This window comes from Oppia nitens, unplaced genomic scaffold (assembly GCF_028296485.1).
Source record: "Oppia nitens isolate AA-2021 unplaced genomic scaffold, nextdenovo-longstitch-racon4-pilon3 scaffold6_pilon_pilon_pilon, whole genome shotgun sequence".
NCBI lineage: Eukaryota > Metazoa > Arthropoda > Arachnida > Sarcoptiformes > Oppiidae > Oppia > Oppia nitens.
In genome coordinates this window covers 220,090-244,296 of record NW_026533250.1, presented here as the reverse complement: position 1 = coordinate 244,296, position 24,207 = coordinate 220,090, and the positions used below count along the sequence as shown (strand labels likewise).

Genomic DNA, 24,207 nt, shown 5'->3' with positions numbered 1-24,207 from the left:
TCATTAAACCAATTGGCAATATTACTATATATAGTGAACATTTATATCGTAATTTTTTTAATTTTTAAGATTTATTTTTATTTATCACTAAATTGATTTTGATTTATATTTATAGCTATTACAAACAACATTAAAATATTATGTGGAAACCATAATTTTATATTAACTCAATTGATATTAAAGACTAAACACAGGTAATTTTAAAATCAAATAAATTTATTACTTAATTATTTCAATTTTATAAAATAACTATTTTTATTATTATTATATTTAGCTTAATATTTGTTGACAACTTTGAAAATATATCGCCTATAATTGAAAATTATAGCTATCATATTCCTAATGGAGTATATGTTACTTATAATAAGGTAGACAAATGTTTGAATGTATTAAAATTTAAGACAAATTTTTTATTAATATAATAGATGTCCGACATATCATTAGAAATGGTTAATCTAAACGAACAGATCCTTCAATTTGCTGATCAATTAATGCCATTTATTTCAAGAAGTATTTCAATTCTCGGTACTTATTATCCCATAAAACAATCAAATGATTTATTTGGTTATTGGAAAATAGTTGAACCAAAGGTTATTTTAGTTAATAAAAATAAAATATTATATATAATATATTATTTTGAAATTATGTTTTATTAAATTATATTTGATTATATTATTGATTTAATAGATTTGGTTATTTATAATGATGACAGTTTTATTAATTACATTATTTACTACAATTAACTCATTTTATAATATCGTTATCAAACAATACAAATCATAGTATGTCATTTAATAATTTGCATATATATAATATATTAAATAATTTAATATTATATAATGTATACTTAATCATGTATGTATATTGTATATTTTAATTTATTCTTGCTAGTTCATTTTCAAATATTTTTACTATATTTGTATCTAATTTATGGTTAGTGACAAATGCATTGTTTTTAATGGGCAAGTTATTTTTTTTATATATATGTTACTTATATTTTAATAATATATTTTTTTTATATAAATATTATAAAATATAGATATCAATTTAAAACATCATAAAAATTTGTTAATAAAAGAAATATTGATATTTGGCAGTCTTTTTTTCGGCAAATTTTTTATAATGAATATTATTAATAATAAAATATTGTCGACAACTATACAGACAACGCATACAACTATAGATACTTTGTATGATTTGGATAAACAAAATAATCTTAAAGTTATAATGGTTTTGTTAGATGAAGAAATTGAAGCAATTAAGGTATTAATTGAGATTTAATATTAATTTTAGTACAAACCATATAAATATTTTTTATATTCAGCTTAGAGCTACACCTATTGAAAATAAAGTAATTTCTAAAGTGTCTAAAGTTTACAATAAGGGTATAATTGATTTTATTGGACATCATTACGACTCAACTATAAATTCAATAATTGATAGACAATCAGTTATGATAGCCAGTGAACATATCGCTACTATTGAAGTAATGACACAATTAAAGGATAAACCACTGTATGTGTCGAGTGATATGTATTTCCAACAATGTTATGCACGACTTATATCTAAATCTTATAGGAATTCAAAAATAATTAAACAATATATACTAATGTGAGTCCAAACACATCAATAGTCTACTAAATATTTTAATATGTTTTAATTAACTATTATTTAAACTTATTTTAGATCTAATAGTATAATAGAAACAGGAATATTTGATAAAATAAATTTCGTAAGTTATACCCAAATAAAACAATCAATTTATCAAAATCAACAAAAACTACAAATACGACATCAAAAGGACAAGTATTATATGATTTTGGATGAAATGAAGATAGCATTGGGTGTGTATGCTATGGGTATCAGTGCTGCGATTGTTAACTATTATGTGGAAATATTTTATAAATTATTTAATTTTAATTAATAAGATATTATATGATAACTAAATAAATAATTTAGTAATATTCATATAAATTATGTGATTTAATAATTTAAGCTATAATTATCTACTAAATTGAATATTTAATTGTTTAGAACAAAAATAATAAATTATTTTATACACTCAACCGAATCACTTAAACTGAAAGTTATTTTATTTAATAGTATTTTTAAAAAAATACTATTCATATTTATATCATATATATTAGATACAGTATATTTATATGCAGTATAATATATTATTTATATACAAATATACTATATCCTAATATATGATATAAATATGAAGAGTAATTTATTTAAAAAATACTATATTATTGTAAATAAATTATATAAATTTATACATTATTATAATTATTATTATATTGCTATATAAATACTGAATTTTATCTATTAATAACACATATATTAAAGTGTTATCTAATAATGTTTATTTGTATAATATAAACTATTTTTTAAAAGTTACTTAATTTGTAATATAAATATTGTAACAAATAGCTATGAAATAAAATAATTAAACTATTGTATTATGATTTATTCTAATTTTATTAAGATAATTAAAGTAATATTAATTATATAATTTTTATTAATAGTTATAAAATATTGTTATATTATTTTATATATAAATTTTGTATGAATTAAATTATTTATCATCTATAACTAGGTCAATATAATAATAAAAAAAACTATGAATAATTTAAAACAATACAAAATTTTATACAATATATTATAATATATAACTTACAGTAGATAATACTCTAATTAAGCTTTTTATAAATAATTAATTAATGTGTTGAAAGTTTTATACGTATTATAAAAATAATGTTTTAATTTCTGTATCAAAATAAATACTATTGTCAATATCTGTTTCATAAATTTAATAAAAATATTATTTTATTTTTAAATTGTTTAAAAATAATTACTAAGAATTGATAGAAAATAATGACAATTAATAGAAATAGTGTTAACTTTCAGTGTAATAAAATTGATGTTTCAAAACCAAACACATTAGGTTTTGAAATCATTAAACCAATTGGAAATATTACTATATATAGTGATATTTTATTCTGTACTGTAAAAATTATTATAACTAAATATATTAAATATTTTATTAATTAAATAATTTTTTGTTTATATTAATAGCAATAACAGACACCGTTAAAATGTTATGTGGCCAACAAAGTACAATATTAAGTCAATTGGTATTTAAAACTAAACATAAGTAATTTTAGATTTCAATAATTAAAACATAAAGAAATTATTATTTATATATATATATTTATTTATATATATATATAACTTTTAATAATTATGTATAAAATTAATAAAATATCTATTTATTATTATATTAAGCCTAATTTTTGTAGACAACATTAACATTACATCAACTACAATGCAAAATTATAGTTATCATATTACTAATGGATTATATCTCGTTTATAATAAGGTAAAAATGTGAAATATTCAAAAATTAAATTAAAAATTATTATATTATATTCAATAGATGGTCGATATATCATTAGAAACAATTAATCTAAACGAACAGATTATTCAATTTGCTGATCAATTAAACCCATTTATATCGAGAAGTATTTCAATTATTGGTAGTAATTATCCTATAAAACAATTAAACGATTTATTTGGTTATTGGAAAATATTTGAACCAAGGGTTTTAGATTTAATTTTTATTATTTATAATATATTTTATATCTATTATTTAATTATATGTATAATTTTATAATAAAATTTATTTAATAGTTTTGGATATTTATAAGTATAATGATTTTCTTTATTGCGTTATTAACTACAATCAATTCATTTTATATAACTATTAATAAACAATACAATTCATAGTAAGTTAGTTTATAATTATCATATTCACATATTTAATAATCTCGTATAATAATTATTTAATTATATAAACAATTAAATGTTTAAAAACTAATTTTATATATTATATTACTAAATACAGTATATAAAATTATGTCTATTACCGGATATATAAATTTATATATATTTTATTATTGACTGTTGTTATTATAGTTCACTTTCATATACTTTTACTAAATTTTTTTATAATATATGGTTTATCATAAATGCTTTGTTTTTATTGGGTAAGTTAATTTTTACATATTTATATTTTAATAATACATTTTTTATATAAATATTATAAAATATAGATATTAATTTAATCCATCATAAAAATTTGATAATAAAAGAAATAATGATATTTGGCAGTCTATTTTTGGGCAAATTTTTTATATTGAATTTTATTAGTAATGAAATAATGTCGACAACTATACAGACAACGCATACAACAATTGATTCGTTATATGATTTGGATAAACAAAATAAACTTAAAATTATAATATTGTTATTAGATGAAGAAATTGAAGCAATTAAGGTATTAATTGATATTTAATTTTATTTTTATTACAAACAATATAACTATTTTTGGTACACAGCTTAAAGCTACACCTATTGAAAATAAAATTATAAATAGAGTCTCAAAAGTTTTTAATAAGAGTATCATTGAGTTTATTAGACAACACGACTCAACTATAAATTCAATTATTAATAAACAATCAGTTATGATAGCCAGTCAACATATGGCTAATCTAGARGTAATGACACAATTAGAGGATAAATCATTGCATTTGTCGAGTGATATGTATTTCCAACAATGTTATGCACGACTTATACCTAAATCATATAGCAATTCAACAATAATTAAACAATATATACTAATGTGAGTCTAGACATATCAATATTAAACTATACTTTATATTTGTATATTTAACAAATTAATTTCTATATAATTTATATATTAAATAATAAAACAATTTAACTATTTTTAAAAATAATTTTAGATCTAAAAGCATTTTAGAAACAGGAATATATGATAAATTAAATTTTATTAGTTATGTGAAAATGAAACAATCAACTAAACATATTAAACAAAAACAACAAATACTACATCAAGAGGACAGGGATTATATGAATTTGGATGAAATGAAGATAGCATTGGGTGTGTATGCTATGGGTATCAGTACTGCATTTATCGGCTTTTATGTGGAAATATTTTTTATATTATCTAATTTATAAATAAAAGTAATTAAATTATATTTATATATTATCATTTGCGTTATATAATACAATCATTATAGATCAAATATTTTATATGATAAATTTCATAGTTTTATCAATCTTTTATTTATAATAAACTAAATTCATACATTACTCTAAAAATAAACAAATTATTTACTAAAACAATAATAATTATAATACATTCATAATATTATTAATAACTAACTAATTAATTAAATTTAAGCCCATATTCTACTAAATGATCAAAATTTTGAGAAAAATGTTCAAAGATTTACTATTGTAATGCATAGCCATTGAGTATAAAAATATCAAAACTAAACTGTAAGGAAAATACAAATTATATGGTATTCAGTTTTTCGTTAATAATATTAATAATTACATAATAATTTATTTTTAATCATTTTATACAGTAAATAATTTAATTAATTGTCTAAAAATATTTAATTAATTAAATTGTAAACAATATATTACTTGTATTAATTTATTTTAAAAAATAATTAAAATTAAAGTATTGTTGCAAAAATTATTGTTATCATCGATTGATTAAAAACCAATGTCACAAAAATCAAGTATTTGGACTTCAAGTAAACTATCTATTGTGTGAACTTTAAATAATAAAGTAATGGCTATTGATTTCACTGATTGGGACAAACAGTGCGAAGATATGGCGTCCGATAAGGAAAAGCTGTTAAACGAAATGACAGCAAACGTTAAAAAGGAAGAGTCGGCCGAAGTCTTCTATCGGATGGCAAAAGTGTTGCTATATTTGGCCAAAGAGGCAGAAAAAGTCAAAAACAATGATTTAGTGAAGAGTAGGGCCGACAAGGCATACGAATACTCGGACAAAGCCTGTAGGGCTGAGCCAAACAAATTTGAATGTCAGAAATGGATGTGCGCTTCACTGGGTTTGTTGGCTAACATTAGCTCATCAAAGGAAAAGATCAAATATGGTCACCAATTCAAAGAACACGCAGACATTGCACTCAAACTCAAACCCGACGACCATTTTATGCAATCAATGTATGGCCAGTGGTGTTATAGTGTGGCCTCATTGGGTTGGCTCGAGAGGAAAGTCGGCGAAAAATTGTACGGAAAAATACCGACCGCCACCTATAAGGACGCGTTGAATGCATTCAAAAAAGTACACGAATTGAATCCCGAATCTAAAGACAACCACTTATGGATGGCTCGGACTCTCATTGCCGACAATAACAAAACAGAAGCCAAACAATGGATCCAAAGAGGTTTGAAACTCAATAATCAAAACATTGCCGACGAGTTAGCTCACAAAGAGTTAGAAGAGCTGAACAATAAATATGGCAAATAAATAGTTGAAATAATTATTATAATAGTATTAAATTATTTTACAAATTTCTAAGTCATTCAAACAATTTGAAATTTTTTTGTACATAATTTAAGTATGAAATATAATAGGAAATATATAAAAATTAAAAAATTATTTCAAAAATTTAGTTTCGGTCAAAATATTTTGCTTTATTTAATGAATAAATGAATAGATAAGCATTTATAATAAATCAAAATTAAAAAAAAAGATTATTTAGAAAAATTGAGCAAATAATAATAAAAATTAAATCTAATTTAAAATTTGACACTTTGACATTTGAACTTACACAAAAATAAACTGCATTATTCAAGTACCGGTAAGTATCGTAATATTTATACCAAAAAATTTTTTTAATTTGTAAGAAATCTCAATTAAATTGATTTTTACACAAATAAATTTCTAAATTAATTACGAATAATAATAATACAATCAAATATACAATCACTTAATAAGTATATTCAATTTAATCAATTAATAAATTCAATAATTTTTGTTTATTGATAGCTATCGTCATCGTCGGTGACATTGATTTTCAATTGAATAATGGTTTTTCTGGCGGCTTTCAATTGGCTATCATTAGCGCCCTTATCACTCATAGCAATAGTTTTAAACCATCTATCAGTCAAATGAGTGACAATAACTTCGACAATAGTAGAACACGACTGTCCATCCCATGACTGGTCATATTTGGCATAACAGCCCAATAGAGGCAAAATTTTGTCCAACTTTTTCTGATAATCAAGAGTTTCGTCGACAAACCAGTCGTTCAATTGCTGTTTTTGAGCCGAATTTTGGCTAATATTGCGGATATGAGTGTTAAGATCTTGTGCTCGATTGACCTGTTGTTGTAGTTGTTGTTGACCTCCAGAGAAAGTGTTTGGGGAAATGTTTTCACTACCGGCGTCTTGACTGTTGATCAATCTAATCATAGCTTTAGCCGATTCCTCTTTTGCCCTCTTTTTATTGGAACCCTTACCCCTGACCACCATTTCGATGCCGTTCACAAACATCTTGCATTCGAAGGTAAACTCAAGATTATGATCAGCGCCCGACCTTTTTATCACTTTATAGTCGGGAAACGTATAGGTTTTCGACAGCTTCTTATTGGCGCTCAGTTCGTTAAGATAACCGATCGGATTAGGAATATTAGTTATGTCACCCGTCGCTGTTGGCGACCTTGTCGTCGCATCGGTAGATCGGCTGACATTGTTGTCGCCAACACCGGTACTAACAGGACTTGAACCAGATTTGTCCTGTTGATCACCACTACCAACAGCAGCCTCAGCATCGGTAGCTTTTGTGACGACCATGTGTTCAATTTTATCCAACAGTTCAACGATCACCCGATCGCCACACTTGTCGAGCGCCTGTTTGGCCGCATTGTTACACGAGTCCAATTCGGTGTCGCCGAAAGCCGATCCTCTAATCACATCACTGAGTCCATCCATGTCTACAAACACAATAGACCAGTACTTTCCCATACCATTGGTATTGCTATCGGTTGTGTATTTGATGGCCTCTTCGGGAATGCCATTGTTTCGGCAATAGTTACCGAAGTCTTTCACATAGTTATCACACATTTTACGCTATATTTTTTTGAAAGGATTAGCAATAAAAATAAAACTCAAATTAATTTGTAATCTGTTTATAAAAAAATAACTTTAAAATTAAATTAATAATACTTATCGTACTTTTGTGATGATATATTGTTTTTGTTTGATAATTGGTTTGATTTGATTTTCAACTTTTTAAATATGAATTTTAAATTTGTTATCAATTTGTTTAACAAAAAACACAATAACATAAGATTAACAATAGTTAACAAACAATTTTTTTTTAAAAATTGATGAAATTATTTTTTGTTTTAAAGTGCTATACAGTGTAATCATCAATCAGTTAACACACAATTGAAAATTTTGTAAACTTTTAGTCAACAAATGCAAGTTTTTTTTATGATTCAAAAATTATTTGTAAATTTGATTTTTAATGTTTTGCATCAATTATTTGTACTTTATTTGCATGACTGCCAGTTAATAATCAATTCAATTGATGAAACTTTTTGTTTTGTTTTATTAAACTGTATTTTCATAGCACTTATTAATAGTTTAATAATGAGAGAAAAGTTAAATAAATACATAAGTAGTACAATACAATCACAATACAACATACAGTATATCAATAATTAATAATGAAATAGACAACATAATAAAAGGTGCTAGGTTAAAATTAATAAGACTAGTCTCTAAATAGACAATAGTGTATTTAGATATTTAATTATAACAACATTAGAGTATCAAAAAATTTTATTATACAGTATTGAATTACAGTTTATTAAAGATAGTGTAATGCATTGCACACAAACATACACAGACATACAGTATAACATAACAAAAACATTATATAGACATTAATATTATTTTTTTAATAGATTTAATATAAAGTTTGAAAAGTTAATTAAAATACGTATAACATTTACAGACACACACACACAAACATACTTACAATTTGTTTGTATATTTTTTACAAACATATCAAACATACCCTTTTAGATTGACTCATACTGTCTTCACCACTATTTGTAGTATTATTTGAAGTCATATTTATTGTATAAATTGCAATACAGTATTGAAAGACAACGCCAACCCTATACTGTACAGTATATTGCTATAGACTGTAGTAGTATTACTGTACTATCGGTCCTCAGCTCTCTGCCAATGATACGATACAATGATGTGTCACTAAATTATTTGCTATTAATATTATASAAACAGTATTATGAATACAAATTTTATTATTAAAAAAAATTATTTTAAATAAACTAATTGTATTTAAATTTGTTAAAAAGTAGATTTAGTTAAATTATCATATTATGACAGTAATAATGAAAATAATTACTTACGAAAAAAATGATATTTTTTACAATTAAATAAATTATAATTATTATTATTATATTATTAAATAAATTAAATTAAAATTGTGTTGATTAATAAATGTAAAATGTTTTTGTTATCTATAATAAAAATCTATTGACAATGAAATACCTTTATTTTCAATCAACCACTAAATAAATTGTTAAAAATATTAATAAAAATGTTTATTCATTAGATATTATGTCATATATCTTAATATATGATATATTACATTATAATATGTTGCCAACCAATAACCAAATGTTATTTAATTTGTGTTTTTTATTATTACGTAATGATAAGCAATTGCATGACTCATAACATTGTAAAAATTTATTTGATTTGCTAAATACATGCAATACATGCGCCACTAAAAAGTTTTTTTTATAAATAACATTTAAATACACGTAATATTAGTGTTAATAGTTATGAATAGTATTGATAGAGAGCATTGCTATCACATTAATTGTTTAAAAAGTTTGTATTAATAGTACTTATTATTTACATTTATATTTACTGTAAATTTGTAATAAAATGTTATAAAAAAAAAGTTTAGATAAAATCAATCGTTAAATTTCAATCAATAATTTAATTTATAAATACTATACAAATAGTGCTATCTATTTAAACAATTATAAATTAATAGTTGAGATTTAAAATAAATACTATAAATAAAATAGAGGGACAATACATAATGTAAATTTATATTATATAGGGTTAGAGCAAATTTAATCCCTCGTCATATTCCAAAAGTTCCCTATTTTTTTGCTCTGAGAATTCCCAGGGAATTTATTTCCATATGCTACCACCTATTGAACTCTAAACAACAAATTTTATTATAAAATTTGAATAACAATTGTTGTATTAAACTGTATTTTGAGTGTTATTAAACAGTATTACCAAATTCATTGAATTCAAATTTATGTTTAAATATTTCAATGATATTTTATGCAAAAAAAAATAAGTTTTGGTATTATTTATTATAGAAATATTTTTTAAAAAAAACTTCTTTTCTAACGGGTTAGGGAGGGAAAGTATAATATTTTCCCTATTTTTCGGAAAAATTGGAAAGATTTTATTAGGAAACTTTCATCCCTAGGAAAGTTTCCAGAACTCTAATATTATATTAAAAAATATTATTCAGTATTGAATTTTCAAAAGTTTCACACATAAGTTAATAAATCTAATGTTATGGTAAAATACAACATTATTACACAATTTTTATTTCAATATCATTTCAATATTTCAATGTATAATATTAACAAAAAAAATTATTTGATAAATAATAGTACATTTAGACCGATTGGTACACAAATTAGAAATATTAAATATTTATTTATTACCATGATTACTAATTAAATGTTAGCAAGTAAGTTTTTTTGTGATTGAGACATTTAATAAAATATTTATTTATATTAATTAATATAATTTACCTTGTTACAAAATTACAATAACAACTAATATAAATAAATTATTAATTTTCTCTATCATAGTATTTATTTTTAATTATAACTTTATTTTAATTAAATAATCTTTTTTTWCTTATTTAGGAAATGCTTTAAATTATTAAATAAATATATTATTATAAATAATAAATTTAATTAAATATAGTAATGACCAAATTGGACGACGACCTTGGTAATTGTAGAAAATGATAAATTTGTATTTTTCAATTATCGCAAATTTATTTTTATCAACAAATAAATATAAATAAAATTGTATTCATAATACACTGTATTAGTAAATATGGTCCCAATTGACTTTTATCTCTAATATAATAATTCATCAAAAAATATTCAATATATTTGTATTTTTAAGACAAACATTTTTCATACATAACTATAAATTATAGTCTATAAAAATACAATATTAAATGTATTCATTATTGATTAATAGTTTAATAGTTATGTTATTAACAAAAAATATTTCAAATAAAATGTGATATTTAAAGTAATATTTATAAAAAATAATTTTTTTATATTTAAAATCTGTTTGAATGGCTTTATATAAAAGTGATACAATAGTCGGTAGCTCCCGGCGCTGGCAATTGTTATCGTCGCCGAAAACATTTATGCTGTCACTGGGCTTAGTAGGCATATTACAGGGTGCATCTTACTGGTATGTGGCCGCCTCCCTTTCCACACTAGAGCGTCGGTATGCCTTCGACAGTTTCTACTCTGGGCTTATACTTATAGCCGACAATATAACCGAGTTTTTGTGTCAACCGATATTCGGTTATTTGGCACACCGTATACACCGGCCTCGTATGATTGGTTACTGTCAAGTGATCACAGCCGTGGGTCTGTTTTTGGCTGCCGTTCCCTTTTTCGTTTACGGTCCGGGTTATCATATGTTGGGAACAACAGCAAACAATATTGATTCTACCAGTACTAGCAATAATAGTACAGAATTTTGCGATGCCAATAGAGATTTAGACAATCTGTGTTGTAAGGACAGGGAGGTTCACACGGCATTGGTATCAGTGCTATGCATTTGGTTTGCAACGTTTTTGAATGGTATCGGTTCCGCCTCCTATTACTCGTTAGGTATACCATTTGTGGACGACTCGGTCAAGAAAAAGAATTCACCCCTTTATATGAGTATATAATTATTATTATTTTATTTTTTAGCACCGGTAGGTAATAATATGAAAAAATCAATAATATAACTAAAAATTTTAACTTTAACTTATTTTTTGCAATTTTAAAACTATTATTTACATTATCTCTAATATTCAAACATTAGGTCTGACCGCATGCCTACGTCTATTGGGTCCAACACTGGGTTATATTATTTCGTCAATATTTTTGCGATTTTATGAAAACCCATTTTGTAAAGTAGTTTCTTATAATTATATTGAAGATTAATAACATATAACTTCTATTGTTTTATTTAGATGATCCCGGTATTGAGCTTAACGATCCCCGTTGGGTGGGCGCCTGGTGGCTTGGTTTCATTATGTTAGGCGTATTTATACTAATAGGTTGTATACCTATGTTTTTGTTTCCCGATAAACTGGTATCGAGTAGTAAATCCAAAGAAGCTACCGGTGCTGTATCACGAAAGCAAACTAAACAAAACTCTAATAGTCAGCATGGTAAATTATATATTTTAAATTAGCAAATCAAATGTTGTATTATTTTTGTTGATAACAGTTCCCGATATTAAAACTCGTTTACGACGATTGTTGACAAACCCGATATATATGTGTGTTGTCATCAGTACATTCCTCCGTTTGTTTGGTGTTGTGGGTTATATGGCTTTTAAGCCCAAGTATCTGGAGTCTCAGTACCACAAATCGGCATCTGCTGCTAATCTGATAACAGGTATATTATTTGGTATATACATATTACCCAGGTAGCACTTTTGTGACAAATTGTGTAAAATGTCATTTTATTATTTGTTGAATAGGTATTGTTGGTATTGTGCCGTCAGCTACAGGCATACTAATAGGCGGTGCTTTCATCACATATTTTATGCCCAGTCCTCTTGTTTTGACATCGTTTACCACACTTGTCGAGTTGTTTGGCACAATGGGCTTTATTGGTGCACTATTTTTAGGTTGTCCCAGTGCTCAATTTTCTAACCTACCAAATAGGTATCACTAAATAAATTCATGTAAAATTACTTTTCAAATTTAATATATTGAAATAATGTTGTTATTATTATTATTAAGCAATTTGAATATATGTAACTCCAACTGTACCTGTTCCCAACACATGTTCCAACCGATATGTGGTTCCGATAATATAACCAATTATTTTTCACCATGTTACGCTGGATGTCCACCAAATTCATTGGTTAACTCAATCAATGGTACAATCAAGGTAGTGCATGTGTGTGTGTATGTATGTATGTGTGTGTATGTATGTGTGTGTATGTATGTGTGTGTATATATGTGTGTGTATGTATGTGTGTGTATGTATGTGTGTGTATGTATGTGTGTGTGTGTGTGTGTGTGCGCGCGTGTCTGTCTATTAAGGTTTTTATAATATCATCTTAATTATACAGAATCTTTTAAATAAGTGATTGTGATTTTTTTTGTAGCAATTTATTGGGTGTGACTGTATCGATGGTGTAGCCACCGATGGCTACTGTGACACTAATTGTGGAAATAATTTTCAAACCTACGTTACACTGTTGGGATTCGGTAGTTTAGTGGCCACATTGGCCCGATCGGGCAATGTTATCATATCGTTTAGGTCAGTATTACTTATAATTTTGCAACAAACAAAATATTGGCAATAATTTAGAAAAATCTTATAATAATTGTTGTTATTGTTTACAGAATAGTTGATAAATTAGATAAAAGTTTAGCCATTGGCTTAAGTGGTGCTATAATGGGCTTATTTGGTAAATATTTTTTTAATTATGAATATAATAAAATATGATAACATACCGGTATTATTATTATTGTGTTAATACTAGCATTCATACCGTGTACTATGGTTTTCGGTGCAGTGACTAACAGTGCGTGTATGATATGGGAATCAAAGTGCGGACAAACCGGTAATTGTCTGGTCTATGATTCCGACAAATTTCGGCGCCGTATTCACGGACTGACACTTGGCCTGTATTTTGCCGGATCTGTGTTTGACTTAATTGTTGTTTTATTGTCGTCAAGGATTAAAAATTTATACAATGATGACACTGATGATGATGACGATGATGATTGATAATTAGCTTATGTTATTTTATATATATATTTTTCATAGTTTATACTAACTATTTATAAATTAAGATATTGTAAAGTTGAAATAATAAATTAACAATATATTTTATATGATTAAATTAAAACTAAAATATCACAGTTTTGTGTATAAATAAATATATTGTAAATTACTAATATTATATTTATAAGAAAATAAATTATACAATAAATATTTTTATAAATATTTTTATAAATATTTTTATAAATATTTTTATAAATATTTTTATAAATATTTTTATAAATATTTTTATAAATATTTAAAGTATTTTATCTTTATTTCAAATTATATTCAAATTTTTTATGAATTAAGTAATCAATTTTTTACACTCATTAATCGTTTGACACATTTCTAATAATTGTATTACAATAGCACTCATACAGTATTTTTGATAAAATTGAGTGACAAATTAATTTAAACAAATGCCCTTGATTATATATTGTATCATTATAAACAATTTTTGATACAAATTAGATAGCATATAAGAAAATAGTGAAAATCTAATAAATTATTTCTAATAAAATAGAAGATTATTTTTTAAATAATGATTGATTATTTCGCAAACAACTAATAATTTTATTATAAATAATTTTTAAAAAAATCTAAAATCTAAACTATTTAATAATAATTTTCAATTTAATGGCAATTTACGCGAGTTGTGACTCTATAGCTGACCGCATGGGTTGTGGTATTGGCCGGTGGCGTCCAAAATCAATACAACGGTTGATGACACCGACAGTGTTTATAATATTATTTAGTTTGTTGGGTATATTGCAATGTTCTCCATACAATTATGTCATCTCATCGCTGACTACACTCGAGCGCAGGTATGCCATATCCAGTGTCGTAATGGGTATTGTTTTCATTGGTGACGATGTGGCAGAAGTCCTATTCAATCCATTTCTTGGATATTTTGCTCACCAAATGCATAAGCCTCGTATCATTGCCTACAGTATGCTAATATCGGCCGCCGGATGCTTTATCGGAGCTCTGCCCTACTTTATCTACGGATCGGGAATACAGACACAACAAGTGGATACTACTGGTGCGATCGTTAATCAAACTGTTCAAAGCAATCATGAATTCTGTGATATATCATTATACAGTGCTAGCGATTGCGATAAAAATATTGTTGACTATACAAAATCACTGGTACCGGTGCTCTGTTTGTTTTGTTGTACATTTTTGGTGGGACTCGGAATCGTAACTTATTATATTATTGGCGTTCCCTATGTGGACGATATTGTTAATAAACGTCAATCGCCAATGTATTTTGGTATTATGAGTGTTTTTGGCAGTATATAATTAACTTAAAACTAATAAAAATAATTTTTATATTTTTTTGTATAAATATATAATAGGTTTACTTCAATGCGTCCGACTTTTAGGGCCAGCCGGCGCACAATTACTTTCATCGTTGGTTTTACGGGTATATGAGAATCCATTCGGTAAAGTTATTGTCGATTTTCAAAAAAAAAATCACATGAATTAATTTTTTTTACTTATTTTGTTAGTTGATTCCGGTATCAGAGACTTAACTGATCCACGTTGGGTGGGTGCCTGGTGGTTGGGATTGATCATTTTAGGCATCCTATTAGCTCTATCTAGTATACCTATGTTTTTGTTTCCACCCCATATATCCACTAAAAGTTTGCACATCCAGCAGAAAGCCAAAAATATAACTAAACAAAATAAATCAAATATGAGTACTGTATATCATATAAAATATTTGATTATCATTTAATTATTTTTTTTGTAATACTAAATAAATTATTGTTTAATTAATAGATTTGGTTACACGTTGTAAACGTATGCTAACAAATCCGATATTCATGTTGGTGTTGATCGGTGACGGATTACGATTGTTTGCAATTAATGGCTACAATACGTTTAAAGGCAAATACATTGAGACTATGTATAAAAAGTCCGCATCAATGGCTAATCTTATAACAGGTAGGATAGGCGCACAATGTTTTACTATTTTTTAGACAAGTTTATCAGACAATAAAGTACCAGTGTTTTAATAGGACTGGTAGGCATAGTACCATATGCTGTAGGTATATTGATTGGGGCCGCCATTATAACGTTTCTCAAACCGGGCCCTCGTACCCTCACTACATATATCACAATTGTTGAACTGTTAGGTTCGATCGGCTATTTGGCCGCAATGTTTTTAGACTGTCCTAAAACATACTACTCGTCACTACCTACTTATGATAAGTAATATAAATTTTTTTTTAAATATGATGTTGTTTATTAAATAATAAAAATATTGATTAATTATTATGTATAGTTTAGGTGGGTGCAAATCCAACTGTAGCTGTCAGTCCATGTCATTTCATCCGATATGCGGAGCCGACAATTTCACACATTATTATTCTCCTTGTTTTGCCGGCTGTACCACAAACTCATTAATCAAATCAGATAACGGATCTGATGTTTGTATTGAAACATATGATATTTAGTTTAAACAATTTAATTGATACATTTATCTGAAAAAAATAGTTATATGCAGAGTGCGAGTGTTTTGACAATCAAGTGGCCACTGATGGCTACTGTGACCCAAACTGTGGCAATAATTTTGAAATATTAATTATTATTATTACTGTCGCCGGTATTGTTGGCAGTACTTCAAGAATTGGCAGCAGATTTATTGGATTCAGGTTTGGTATTCAATTAGATATAATAATAATAATAATAAATATTTTATTTATTTTTAATATCAAAATAGGATTGTCGATGATATTGATAAAAGTTTTTCATTGGCTTTTGTTTGCACTGTTTTAGCAATATTTGGTAATATTATTATACATTATTAGTTTGAAAATTATTGACATTAAAAAAATCTAAACAATTGTTTATTTTTTTGATAATCATATGCATTACAAATGCAATTAATTGCAGTACATATACCGTATCCCATTGTTTACGGTGCTATAGTTAACTCTGCTTGTATGGTATGGGAGACCAAATGTGGTCAAACCGGTAACTGTCAGATCTATGACTCGGAAAAACTAAAGAATCGATTGTTGGGAACAACCGTTTCACTCATTGTCATTGGTTTCATATTTGATTTAATTGTTGTTATATTATCGTCGCGTATCAAACATCTGTACGATGAAGAAGATGAAGAAGAAGATGGAAAAAGATAATAACCGACAAAATAATGATAAAATTGATAAATAAAGTTATTTTTATCAATATTTATGAATATTTTTCATATCAAAATATTTTTGATTTTACAAACTCATTCAAAATATATATTAAATTGTTATTTTAAAAAAGACAATGATATAGCTAAATGTTTTAGTTAACATTTTTTACAATATAACAAAAAAAAATTAGAATAATTGGTATTTTTTTTGATAAGTATAGTTTTACTAAAAAAAATTATTAAATAGTCATTCATTAATTATCAATAAATTAATAAATTTTTACAATTATAAACAAAATCATATAGAGTTGATGTAAAAAACTATAATAAATAACAAAATTAATTTATTGATTTGCAATTATATGTTAAAGTCTAGACATTCATTGACTTGAAAATTGTGTAATCATTATCTATAAAAAAAATATTTGATATTAATTGCAAATTAGCATATTATTAACTTGAATTTATTAACATTGATTATTTTAATTGATTGTATACGCCCAACATTAATAATATACAAAATTATTATATCCATATTTACTATATTAATATTAAAATTATTACTATTTGAAAAAATAATTAAAATCTACTTTAAGTGTCTTATGATTATATTATAATTTTTTGTGTTAAAATTCAATCGTTTTCAATATTATATAAAAATGAATTTAGATTTAATTATCAATAAACTAAAACTATATAATAATTTACAGACAAAAAAAAGTTATATTATTTTATATATTGAATACCGCGCGCCAACATTACTGTAAATATTATGTAATAAATATATTATTAAATTTTATTATTGTTTTTTTGAAAACATATGAAAACAGGTTTTTAGAGTATATTTATGTTTATTATTAATAATATTAGACAACGTGTCACGTGATTAACATATGTTATTAACCTATAGTTTTTCAATGAGTTTATTAAACTTAATTAAATAGAAAATGTTTGCAAATTATAAATAATAAAACTTTTTAATTAAAAATATAATAAATAAAAGTATAAATTATTTGCAAATGAGTGACAATAGTGAAGACAATCGGACACAATCTTCTGTTGTCAACACATTTGATGACTATTTAGCACTTCGTAGAGATAGAAAACTACTGAAGAATACCCGGAAGAATGTCAATAATGACAAACAAGTGATCGAAACCGCGGATCAAGTGATGAATGATCGACAAAAAGATACCGTTGATTACGATTGATAGCGACATTGAATATCCGAAAGACAGTTTTGACCGCTTCGGCGATGATTTATGCGAACTATTGTTAAGTCAGCTGTCGATTGGCGACCGTTTCCGCTACGAAGCGGTCAGCAAACAATGGCAACGATTGATTTATACCTCGGAGTCATACATATTGTTAAACAAGTATTGTTCGGACGGTTGGCTTATGTTTGAGTCGATGGTCAAGAAGTTGCCGTATATGAGACATGTTTTCCTTCGCTACGGCATCAGTCACGAGACCATTGATTTGTTGACCATTTATTGTCCATATGTTCGTCACATACACTGTGAGAAACTCTATGTCTCACACTTGAGACTAATGCTGAAATTGTGGCCACAGTTGCGATCACTTACTGTCGATGAAATGATATACGATAGCCAACTGATTGCTGGTTTACAAGAGATAATGATGTTGTGCCGCAATTTACGACAATTAACAGTTAATCGGCTCAACACAAAACTATTGATGATAATGACGGACACACCAAACGATGTGTTATTTACGAAACTACAGAAGTTTTCATTTGTTTACAGCAATCAAGACATGGATTCAGTCCAACAGTTTGTCGATCAATACGGGCCTCGTTTGCAGTCACTTGAGATTGCAATTCAAGACAATTGTACCCTTAAATCAGTATCGGCTCTCATGATACACACTTTACCAGCGATGACTTCATTATCTCATTTATCGTTAAACATAAACTGTATTAATGTTAAGAGTGAACTGTTTGGCGCTTTTATGTTGGGTCTGAAAACAATTGGTCAGCGATTGAATCAATTGAAGAGCATGTCTGTGGTCATCACTCGTTATCATAATATGTTTGCCGTCAATGTGGCCGATATGTTGACCGCATTTAACACCGATTACCACTATTTGCGACGTTTGTCACTTGTGGTTAAAGATGTCTACGATAACTCTAATAGCGAAGTATTACCGCCAATCGGTTTATTATCACTGAACCGTATGAAGCATTTGATACACTTGTCAATAGAGTCACCGAATCTGGTCATTGACGGGTCGTTTGACGATAATTTCGGTACCCATTCTATGACTCGTCTGAAATACATATCACTTAAGTGTCGTTCAACGAAAACTATGATCAGATCATTGATTGATAAAAATATTACAATAAATTTTGACAATACTCTCACTAATTATGGCTATAATAATATATTGAAAATATTGAAAAATGAACATAGATTAAAATGTGTAACTGCAAATGAACTAGATTGTTTTGAATAATATAAGGAAATTACAGGTACCGTTAGTACGCGCATATAGCCCCCCTAAGGCATCCGGGGCTATATGTAAAACTATGGGGCTATATGTGAGTTACAGCCCCATATCAAAAGTTTGATTTAATGAATTCACAAATAGCCCCACTATTGAAGTTTTTGAATGTCTAAAATTAACACTATGTTAAACCATTCCCCAATCGTTTCCTACCCCCACGACTTCACATATAGCCCCAATAGAGGGGGTATATGTGAGTTACAGCCCCTGAAAGTTGATTTTTATTTCTTAAAAAACCTGCTAGGGGGTTATATGCGCGTACATACGGTAATTATTTTATTTATTTGATAAACCTATTATAATATTATTTTCTACTATTATGTTGTAAATATATTTTTATATATCAGTTCATTTCACTATAATTTTTAAGAACTATTATCCAATTAATAAAATAATTTTTTTAAATTTATAGTTTAGTATTTTTAAACATTTTTTAAACTATTGATTATATTAGTATTTCAGTTTTTAAAATTTTAAAACGATTATTATAAAAATATTACAAATATTCAGCAACTCTTTTTGTTAGTACAGTAAATATTTATACATTTTATTGTATTATTATTAGAGAGTGTATAATGTTTTGTATATATATATATATATATATATATATAATTTATACAGCAGTTTGTATACAATATTTATTAATTGATTGTTTATATAATATTTTGCAAAAAAAATCTATACCTTAATTACAGTATTAACAGTAAAAATTGTTTTTTAATATCTATTATACTTTATAAATCTTCAATATTTTCTAAGAATTTTTTTAACACAAAATACTGTATTATTATAAAATTATTTATTTAAAAATAAAATATTGCTTTTTATTAATGTTTAATAACTAGAAATCGAAACCGGTTTTATAAAAGTTTTTATAATAATTTATTTTTATATATACTGTATAATTTTAAACAAAAATTGAAGGTAATTTACAATAGCATTATTTAAAATTAAAAAATAATTTTAAACTACTATACATTATGTAGTGATAAGTACAGTGTGTAAAAATATACTGTATATAGCATAAACAATACAAAATCAGTGTTTTATTTATAAATTTTTTCTTATATTTTTAATTTATTTTACATTAGCTTAATAAATTATTATAAATTATAACTAATAAATATCAACTGATTAAGCCTACATACTAATACAGTATTACACATACTGTATGATATTTGACATATCTAATAAATTTGTGACATTAATTCATGTTTAGTATTAATAAAAATTGTGTTTTTAGTTTTAAAAAAAAAATGTTTTATAAATGTCTAAACATTTATTTGATATGAAAGAGATTAATTGTTAATTAATGAAATAAATATTTAATTATTAATATTTATGTCACTTATTCTTAATAATTCTTTTGAATGTCTAATGTTAAATATTTTTCAAAAAAAAATGATATAATTGTAACAAATTTAGTGCAAAATAATTTTTACTTCTTTTAGTATATAATTAATATATAACAAAAACTGCCAGTTTTTAATATATATATAATGGCTATCTATAGTAGTAATGATACCGATGATGAACCGTTAGTTTGTGGAATCGGCTCATGGCGTCCAAAATGTTTGCAAAAGTGGGCCAACACACGGGTTTTCATAATTTTTTTCGGTATAATGGCTATCCTTAACGGAGCGCCATATAGTTATGTGATGGCCTCTTTGACAACATTTGAGCGCCGGTTTGCTTTCAATAGTATAGTAACCGGTTTCATACTCATAGCCGATGATGTGGCCGGACTAATATTTCGGCCATTTATGGGATATTTTGCGCACCGCATACATCGACCACGTATGCTGGGAATGGCACAGTTGATATCGGCAACGGGATGCGTTGTGGCTACCTTACCATATTGGATATATGGTCCTGGAGTACACCTGTTGGGCGCAACGGTAGACAATCCTACCGGTGTTAACAAAACTGGAGAGTTCTGTTCAGTGAATAGTTTATCAGATAACACATGCAATGATAGCACTGGTATCAATACTTCCATAATACCCGTCCTATGTCTCGTGAGCTCCACTTTCCTAATAGGCCTGAGCTCTGCCTGTTATTGGACAATAGGCATACCATTTGTCGACGACAATATCGAAAAGAAAAACTCGCCGATGGCTATGAGTATAATAATAATTATTATTTTTATAACATTTACCTATTGTGAGCACCTGCCTATTTTTTATTTGATAGGTTTCCTCACGTGTTTTCGTTTGTTTGGTCCGACCACTTCATTCATGTTATCTTCATTAGTGTTGCGTTATTATGAAAATCCATTGAGTAATTAAAAAAAAACAAACAATTAATTAAATTGTACTCAAAAACTAATTTGATTATCACTTAAATTATTATTATTATATATATATATAGTTGACCCTGGTATTAAGGACTTAAAAGATCCCCGATGGGTGGGTGCCTGGTGGATCGGGTTTCTAGTGTTAGCCATAGCCCTAATCATAACCAGTATTCCAATGTTTCTATTTCCGGCTGATCTCAAACAACAAAAACAAGTTAAAGATTCAGTACATAATAATGATAAGCAATTATCAACACTGGAAAGTAATAAAATTAAAGAGAAAGTCAATCAATTGGGTAACCATTTAGTATAAAGTGTAAAATATAACAATATTTTATAAGTATTTTTTTTAAATAATAATTTATAGGTGTTGTCAAACGGGTTACAAATTTATTAATAAATCCTATATACCTGTGCTATGTATTGGGTACCTGTGCCCGACTGTTTGGTGTACTCGGTTACATAACATTCAAGTCAAAATATCTTGAGTCTCAATATAAAAAATCAGCATCCACTGCCAATTTTGTATCAGGTAAACAAAAATCATTAGCTTTAATATAGGTTTATCTGTTTTTATTTTTTTTGGTGTCACACACACACACAGGTATTGTTGGTATATTGCCGTCAGGAGCAGGCATATTACTTGGTGGTGTAATATTGACATGTTTTCAACCCGGTCCACGTATATTGACTATATTTGTTATGGTTGTGGAAATGTTGGGTCCAATAGGCATATTAGCTGGTTTTTTTCTAGGCTGTCCGACATCACAGTTTGCATCACTACCCATAAACAATTTGTAAGACAATAATAATTTGTTGAAAAATATATATTTATAATATATTTAATTAGGGGAATGGATGTTCAATCACAGTGCAACTCCAACTGTGGCTGTACAGAGCAACTGTTTCATCCTATCTGTGGTCCCGATAATATTACCAATTATTATTCCCCGTGCTATGCCGGGTGCGCACCCGAATCACTAATCAAACCCGAATCGGGACCTAATGTTAGTTGTCGAAAAAAAAGGAAATCATAATTATTATTTTCAAAACTTAATATTACCGGTAATTTATAATTTATCATTAATAGCAATACTCAATGTGCAGTTGTCTGGAAGGGGGTTCAGCCACTGATGGCTATTGCAACAACCAATGTGGCAATAATTTTGAAATATTTGTTACACTTACAAGCATTGGTGGCCTAATTGGCCAGTTATCCAGAACGGGAAATGCTATTATATCGTTAAGGTTAGCAAATTAATTATTTATAATAATATAATTATTATATAGAAAAACATGTATTTACTAAAAAAAACATTTATAATAACAGAATTGTTGAAACTTTTGATAAAAGTCTTGCTATTGGTATCGCCGGATCTATGTATAGTCTTTTAGGTATTAATTAGCTATTTATAAAAATAATTTATATTATAATCTTATATAAATTATCACTTATTTTTTTTGTTAGCATTTATACCGTATCCATTAGTTTTTGGTGCCATTTTGAACAGTGCGTGTATGGTATGGGAGAAAAACTGCGGTAAAACCGGTAATTGTCTGGTCTATGATTCGGACAAATTTCGTAACCGATTTCTGGGTATAACACTAGCGATGATATTACTGGGCTCTGTGTTTGATATACTGGTAGTGATATTGTCGTCAAGAATCAAGAATCTCTACGATGACAACGATAATGAAGATTGTGATACAAATAGTAAATCAAAGAAAACTAATAATAATAATAATTAAATCTAAATATTTTTTGTATATATTAATATAAACTAAAAATATTTACAGAAAAAAATAAATAAAAATTGTTTTTACAAATAATGTTTGTAAGAAAATATTTATATTATTCATGAATTATATGTTATTCAAAACAATAATTCCAAGATTTTTTTAGTTTATTTAGTTAATTGTCTTATTTTTTTAATAAGTAATAAAAAAACTTTAACACAAATTCATAATAAATAATTTCTTATCTAACTCTTGTTATAAACATTTTTAAAAAATATTTTGCAATTAAAATAAATAAATCAATTTTTTATAGGCTTATCATATAATATAATACAATCAAATTAGTAAATATAAAGCAGACAGTTGTCATGTAATTTGTCTAAAACTTGTAAAAAACACATTGCTTTATACAAATGCAATAATTTAAATATCCAAAAATCAAAATATAAGACTATCAGTTATCATTGTTTATTTTTAAAGTTAAC

General features: G+C 26.2%; 5 protein-coding genes across 9 annotated transcripts; 4 read left to right on the top strand and 1 right to left on the bottom strand.

Annotated features, from left to right (window-relative positions):
• Positions 1–5,551: 5,551 nt before the first annotated feature.
• On the top strand, positions 5,552–6,373 carry LOC128962333 (regulator of microtubule dynamics protein 2-like). The gene has a single exon (XM_054308707.1). The coding sequence runs from the start codon at positions 5,669–5,671 to the stop codon at positions 6,371–6,373; it is 705 nt and encodes a 234-aa protein (XP_054164682.1). The 5' UTR covers positions 5,552–5,668.
• Positions 6,374–6,802: 429 nt separating this feature from the next.
• On the bottom strand, positions 6,803–9,577 carry LOC128962942 (uncharacterized). Of its 5 annotated transcripts, none has more exons than XM_054309374.1 (5): positions 9,533–9,577; positions 9,433–9,451; positions 8,894–9,129; positions 8,083–8,135; positions 6,803–7,977 (listed from the first exon to the last, which is right to left on the bottom strand). In XM_054309374.1, exons 3-5 carry the CDS (start codon positions 8,928–8,930, stop codon positions 6,886–6,888), a joined length of 1,182 nt encoding a protein of 393 aa, XP_054165349.1. In that variant the 5' UTR covers positions 8,931–9,129; positions 9,433–9,451; positions 9,533–9,577; the 3' UTR covers positions 6,803–6,885. The 5 variants fall into 5 exon arrangements, with proteins under 5 accessions (XP_054165349.1, XP_054165350.1, XP_054165348.1 ...); XM_054309375.1 differs by having other exon boundaries at positions 8,894–9,141; positions 9,533–9,558; XM_054309373.1 differs by lacking the exon at positions 9,533–9,577 and having other exon boundaries at positions 9,433–9,514.
• Positions 9,578–11,293: 1,716 nt separating this feature from the next.
• LOC128962332 (solute carrier organic anion transporter family member 74D-like) lies at positions 11,294–13,976 on the top strand. The gene is made up of 9 exons (XM_054308706.1): positions 11,294–11,900; positions 12,046–12,132; positions 12,197–12,397; positions 12,456–12,626; positions 12,712–12,898; positions 12,977–13,127; positions 13,348–13,502; positions 13,589–13,653; positions 13,729–13,976. Exons 1-9 carry the CDS (start codon positions 11,297–11,299, stop codon positions 13,974–13,976), a joined length of 1,869 nt encoding a protein of 622 aa, XP_054164681.1. The 5' UTR covers positions 11,294–11,296.
• A 672-nt stretch (positions 13,977–14,648) lies between these two features.
• On the top strand, positions 14,649–17,161 carry LOC128962331 (solute carrier organic anion transporter family member 74D-like). Its single transcript, XM_054308705.1, has 9 exons — positions 14,649–15,285; positions 15,371–15,457; positions 15,524–15,658; positions 15,798–15,962; positions 16,154–16,229; positions 16,303–16,447; positions 16,515–16,672; positions 16,741–16,805; positions 16,914–17,161. Exons 1-9 carry the CDS (start codon positions 14,649–14,651, stop codon positions 17,159–17,161), a joined length of 1,716 nt encoding a protein of 571 aa, XP_054164680.1.
• A 4,045-nt stretch (positions 17,162–21,206) lies between these two features.
• LOC128962329 (solute carrier organic anion transporter family member 2A1-like) lies at positions 21,207–23,734 on the top strand. The gene is made up of 9 exons (XM_054308704.1): positions 21,207–21,813; positions 21,883–21,969; positions 22,060–22,281; positions 22,353–22,517; positions 22,590–22,782; positions 22,836–22,992; positions 23,076–23,233; positions 23,316–23,380; positions 23,454–23,734. Exons 1-9 carry the CDS (start codon positions 21,312–21,314, stop codon positions 23,732–23,734), a joined length of 1,830 nt encoding a protein of 609 aa, XP_054164679.1. The 5' UTR covers positions 21,207–21,311.
• Positions 23,735–24,207: the final 473 nt, after the last annotated feature.

Bases quoted from the DNA above. Each gene is read 5' to 3' on its own strand.
- LOC128962942 (XM_054309374.1), bottom strand. From the start codon at position 8,930: ATGTTTGATATGTTTGTAAAAAATATACAAACAAATT. The intron at 8,136-8,893 runs GTAAGTATGTTT...ATATTTAAAAAG, and splicing joins AAAAAATATACAAACAAATT to TTGAAAATCAAATCAAACCA. The intron at 7,978-8,082 runs GTACGATAAGTA...AAAAAAATATAG, and splicing joins AACAATATATCATCACAAAA to CGTAAAATGTGTGATAACTA.
- LOC128962333 (XM_054308707.1), top strand. From the start codon at position 5,669: ATGGCTATTGATTTCACTGATTGGGACAAACAGTGCGAAGATATGGCG.
- LOC128962329 (XM_054308704.1), top strand. From the start codon at position 21,312: ATGGCTATCCTTAACGGAGCGCCATATAGTTATGTGATGGCCTCTTTG. The intron at 21,970-22,059 runs GTAATTAAAAAA...ATATATATATAG, and splicing joins TTATTATGAAAATCCATTGA to TTGACCCTGGTATTAAGGAC. The intron at 23,234-23,315 runs GTTAGCAAATTA...TTATAATAACAG, and splicing joins AATGCTATTATATCGTTAAG to AATTGTTGAAACTTTTGATA.
- LOC128962332 (XM_054308706.1), top strand. From the start codon at position 11,297: ATGGCTTTATATAAAAGTGATACAATAGTCGGTAGCTCCCGGCGCTGG. The intron at 12,133-12,196 runs GTAAAGTAGTTT...TGTTTTATTTAG, and splicing joins ATTTTATGAAAACCCATTTT to ATGATCCCGGTATTGAGCTT. The intron at 13,128-13,347 runs GTAGTGCATGTG...TTTTTTTTGTAG, and splicing joins CAATCAATGGTACAATCAAG to CAATTTATTGGGTGTGACTG.
- LOC128962331 (XM_054308705.1), top strand. From the start codon at position 14,649: ATGGCAATTTACGCGAGTTGTGACTCTATAGCTGACCGCATGGGTTGT. The intron at 16,448-16,514 runs GTTTGTATTGAA...TGAAAAAAATAG, and splicing joins AATCAGATAACGGATCTGAT to TTATATGCAGAGTGCGAGTG. The intron at 16,806-16,913 runs GTAATATTATTA...AATTAATTGCAG, and splicing joins CACTGTTTTAGCAATATTTG to TACATATACCGTATCCCATT.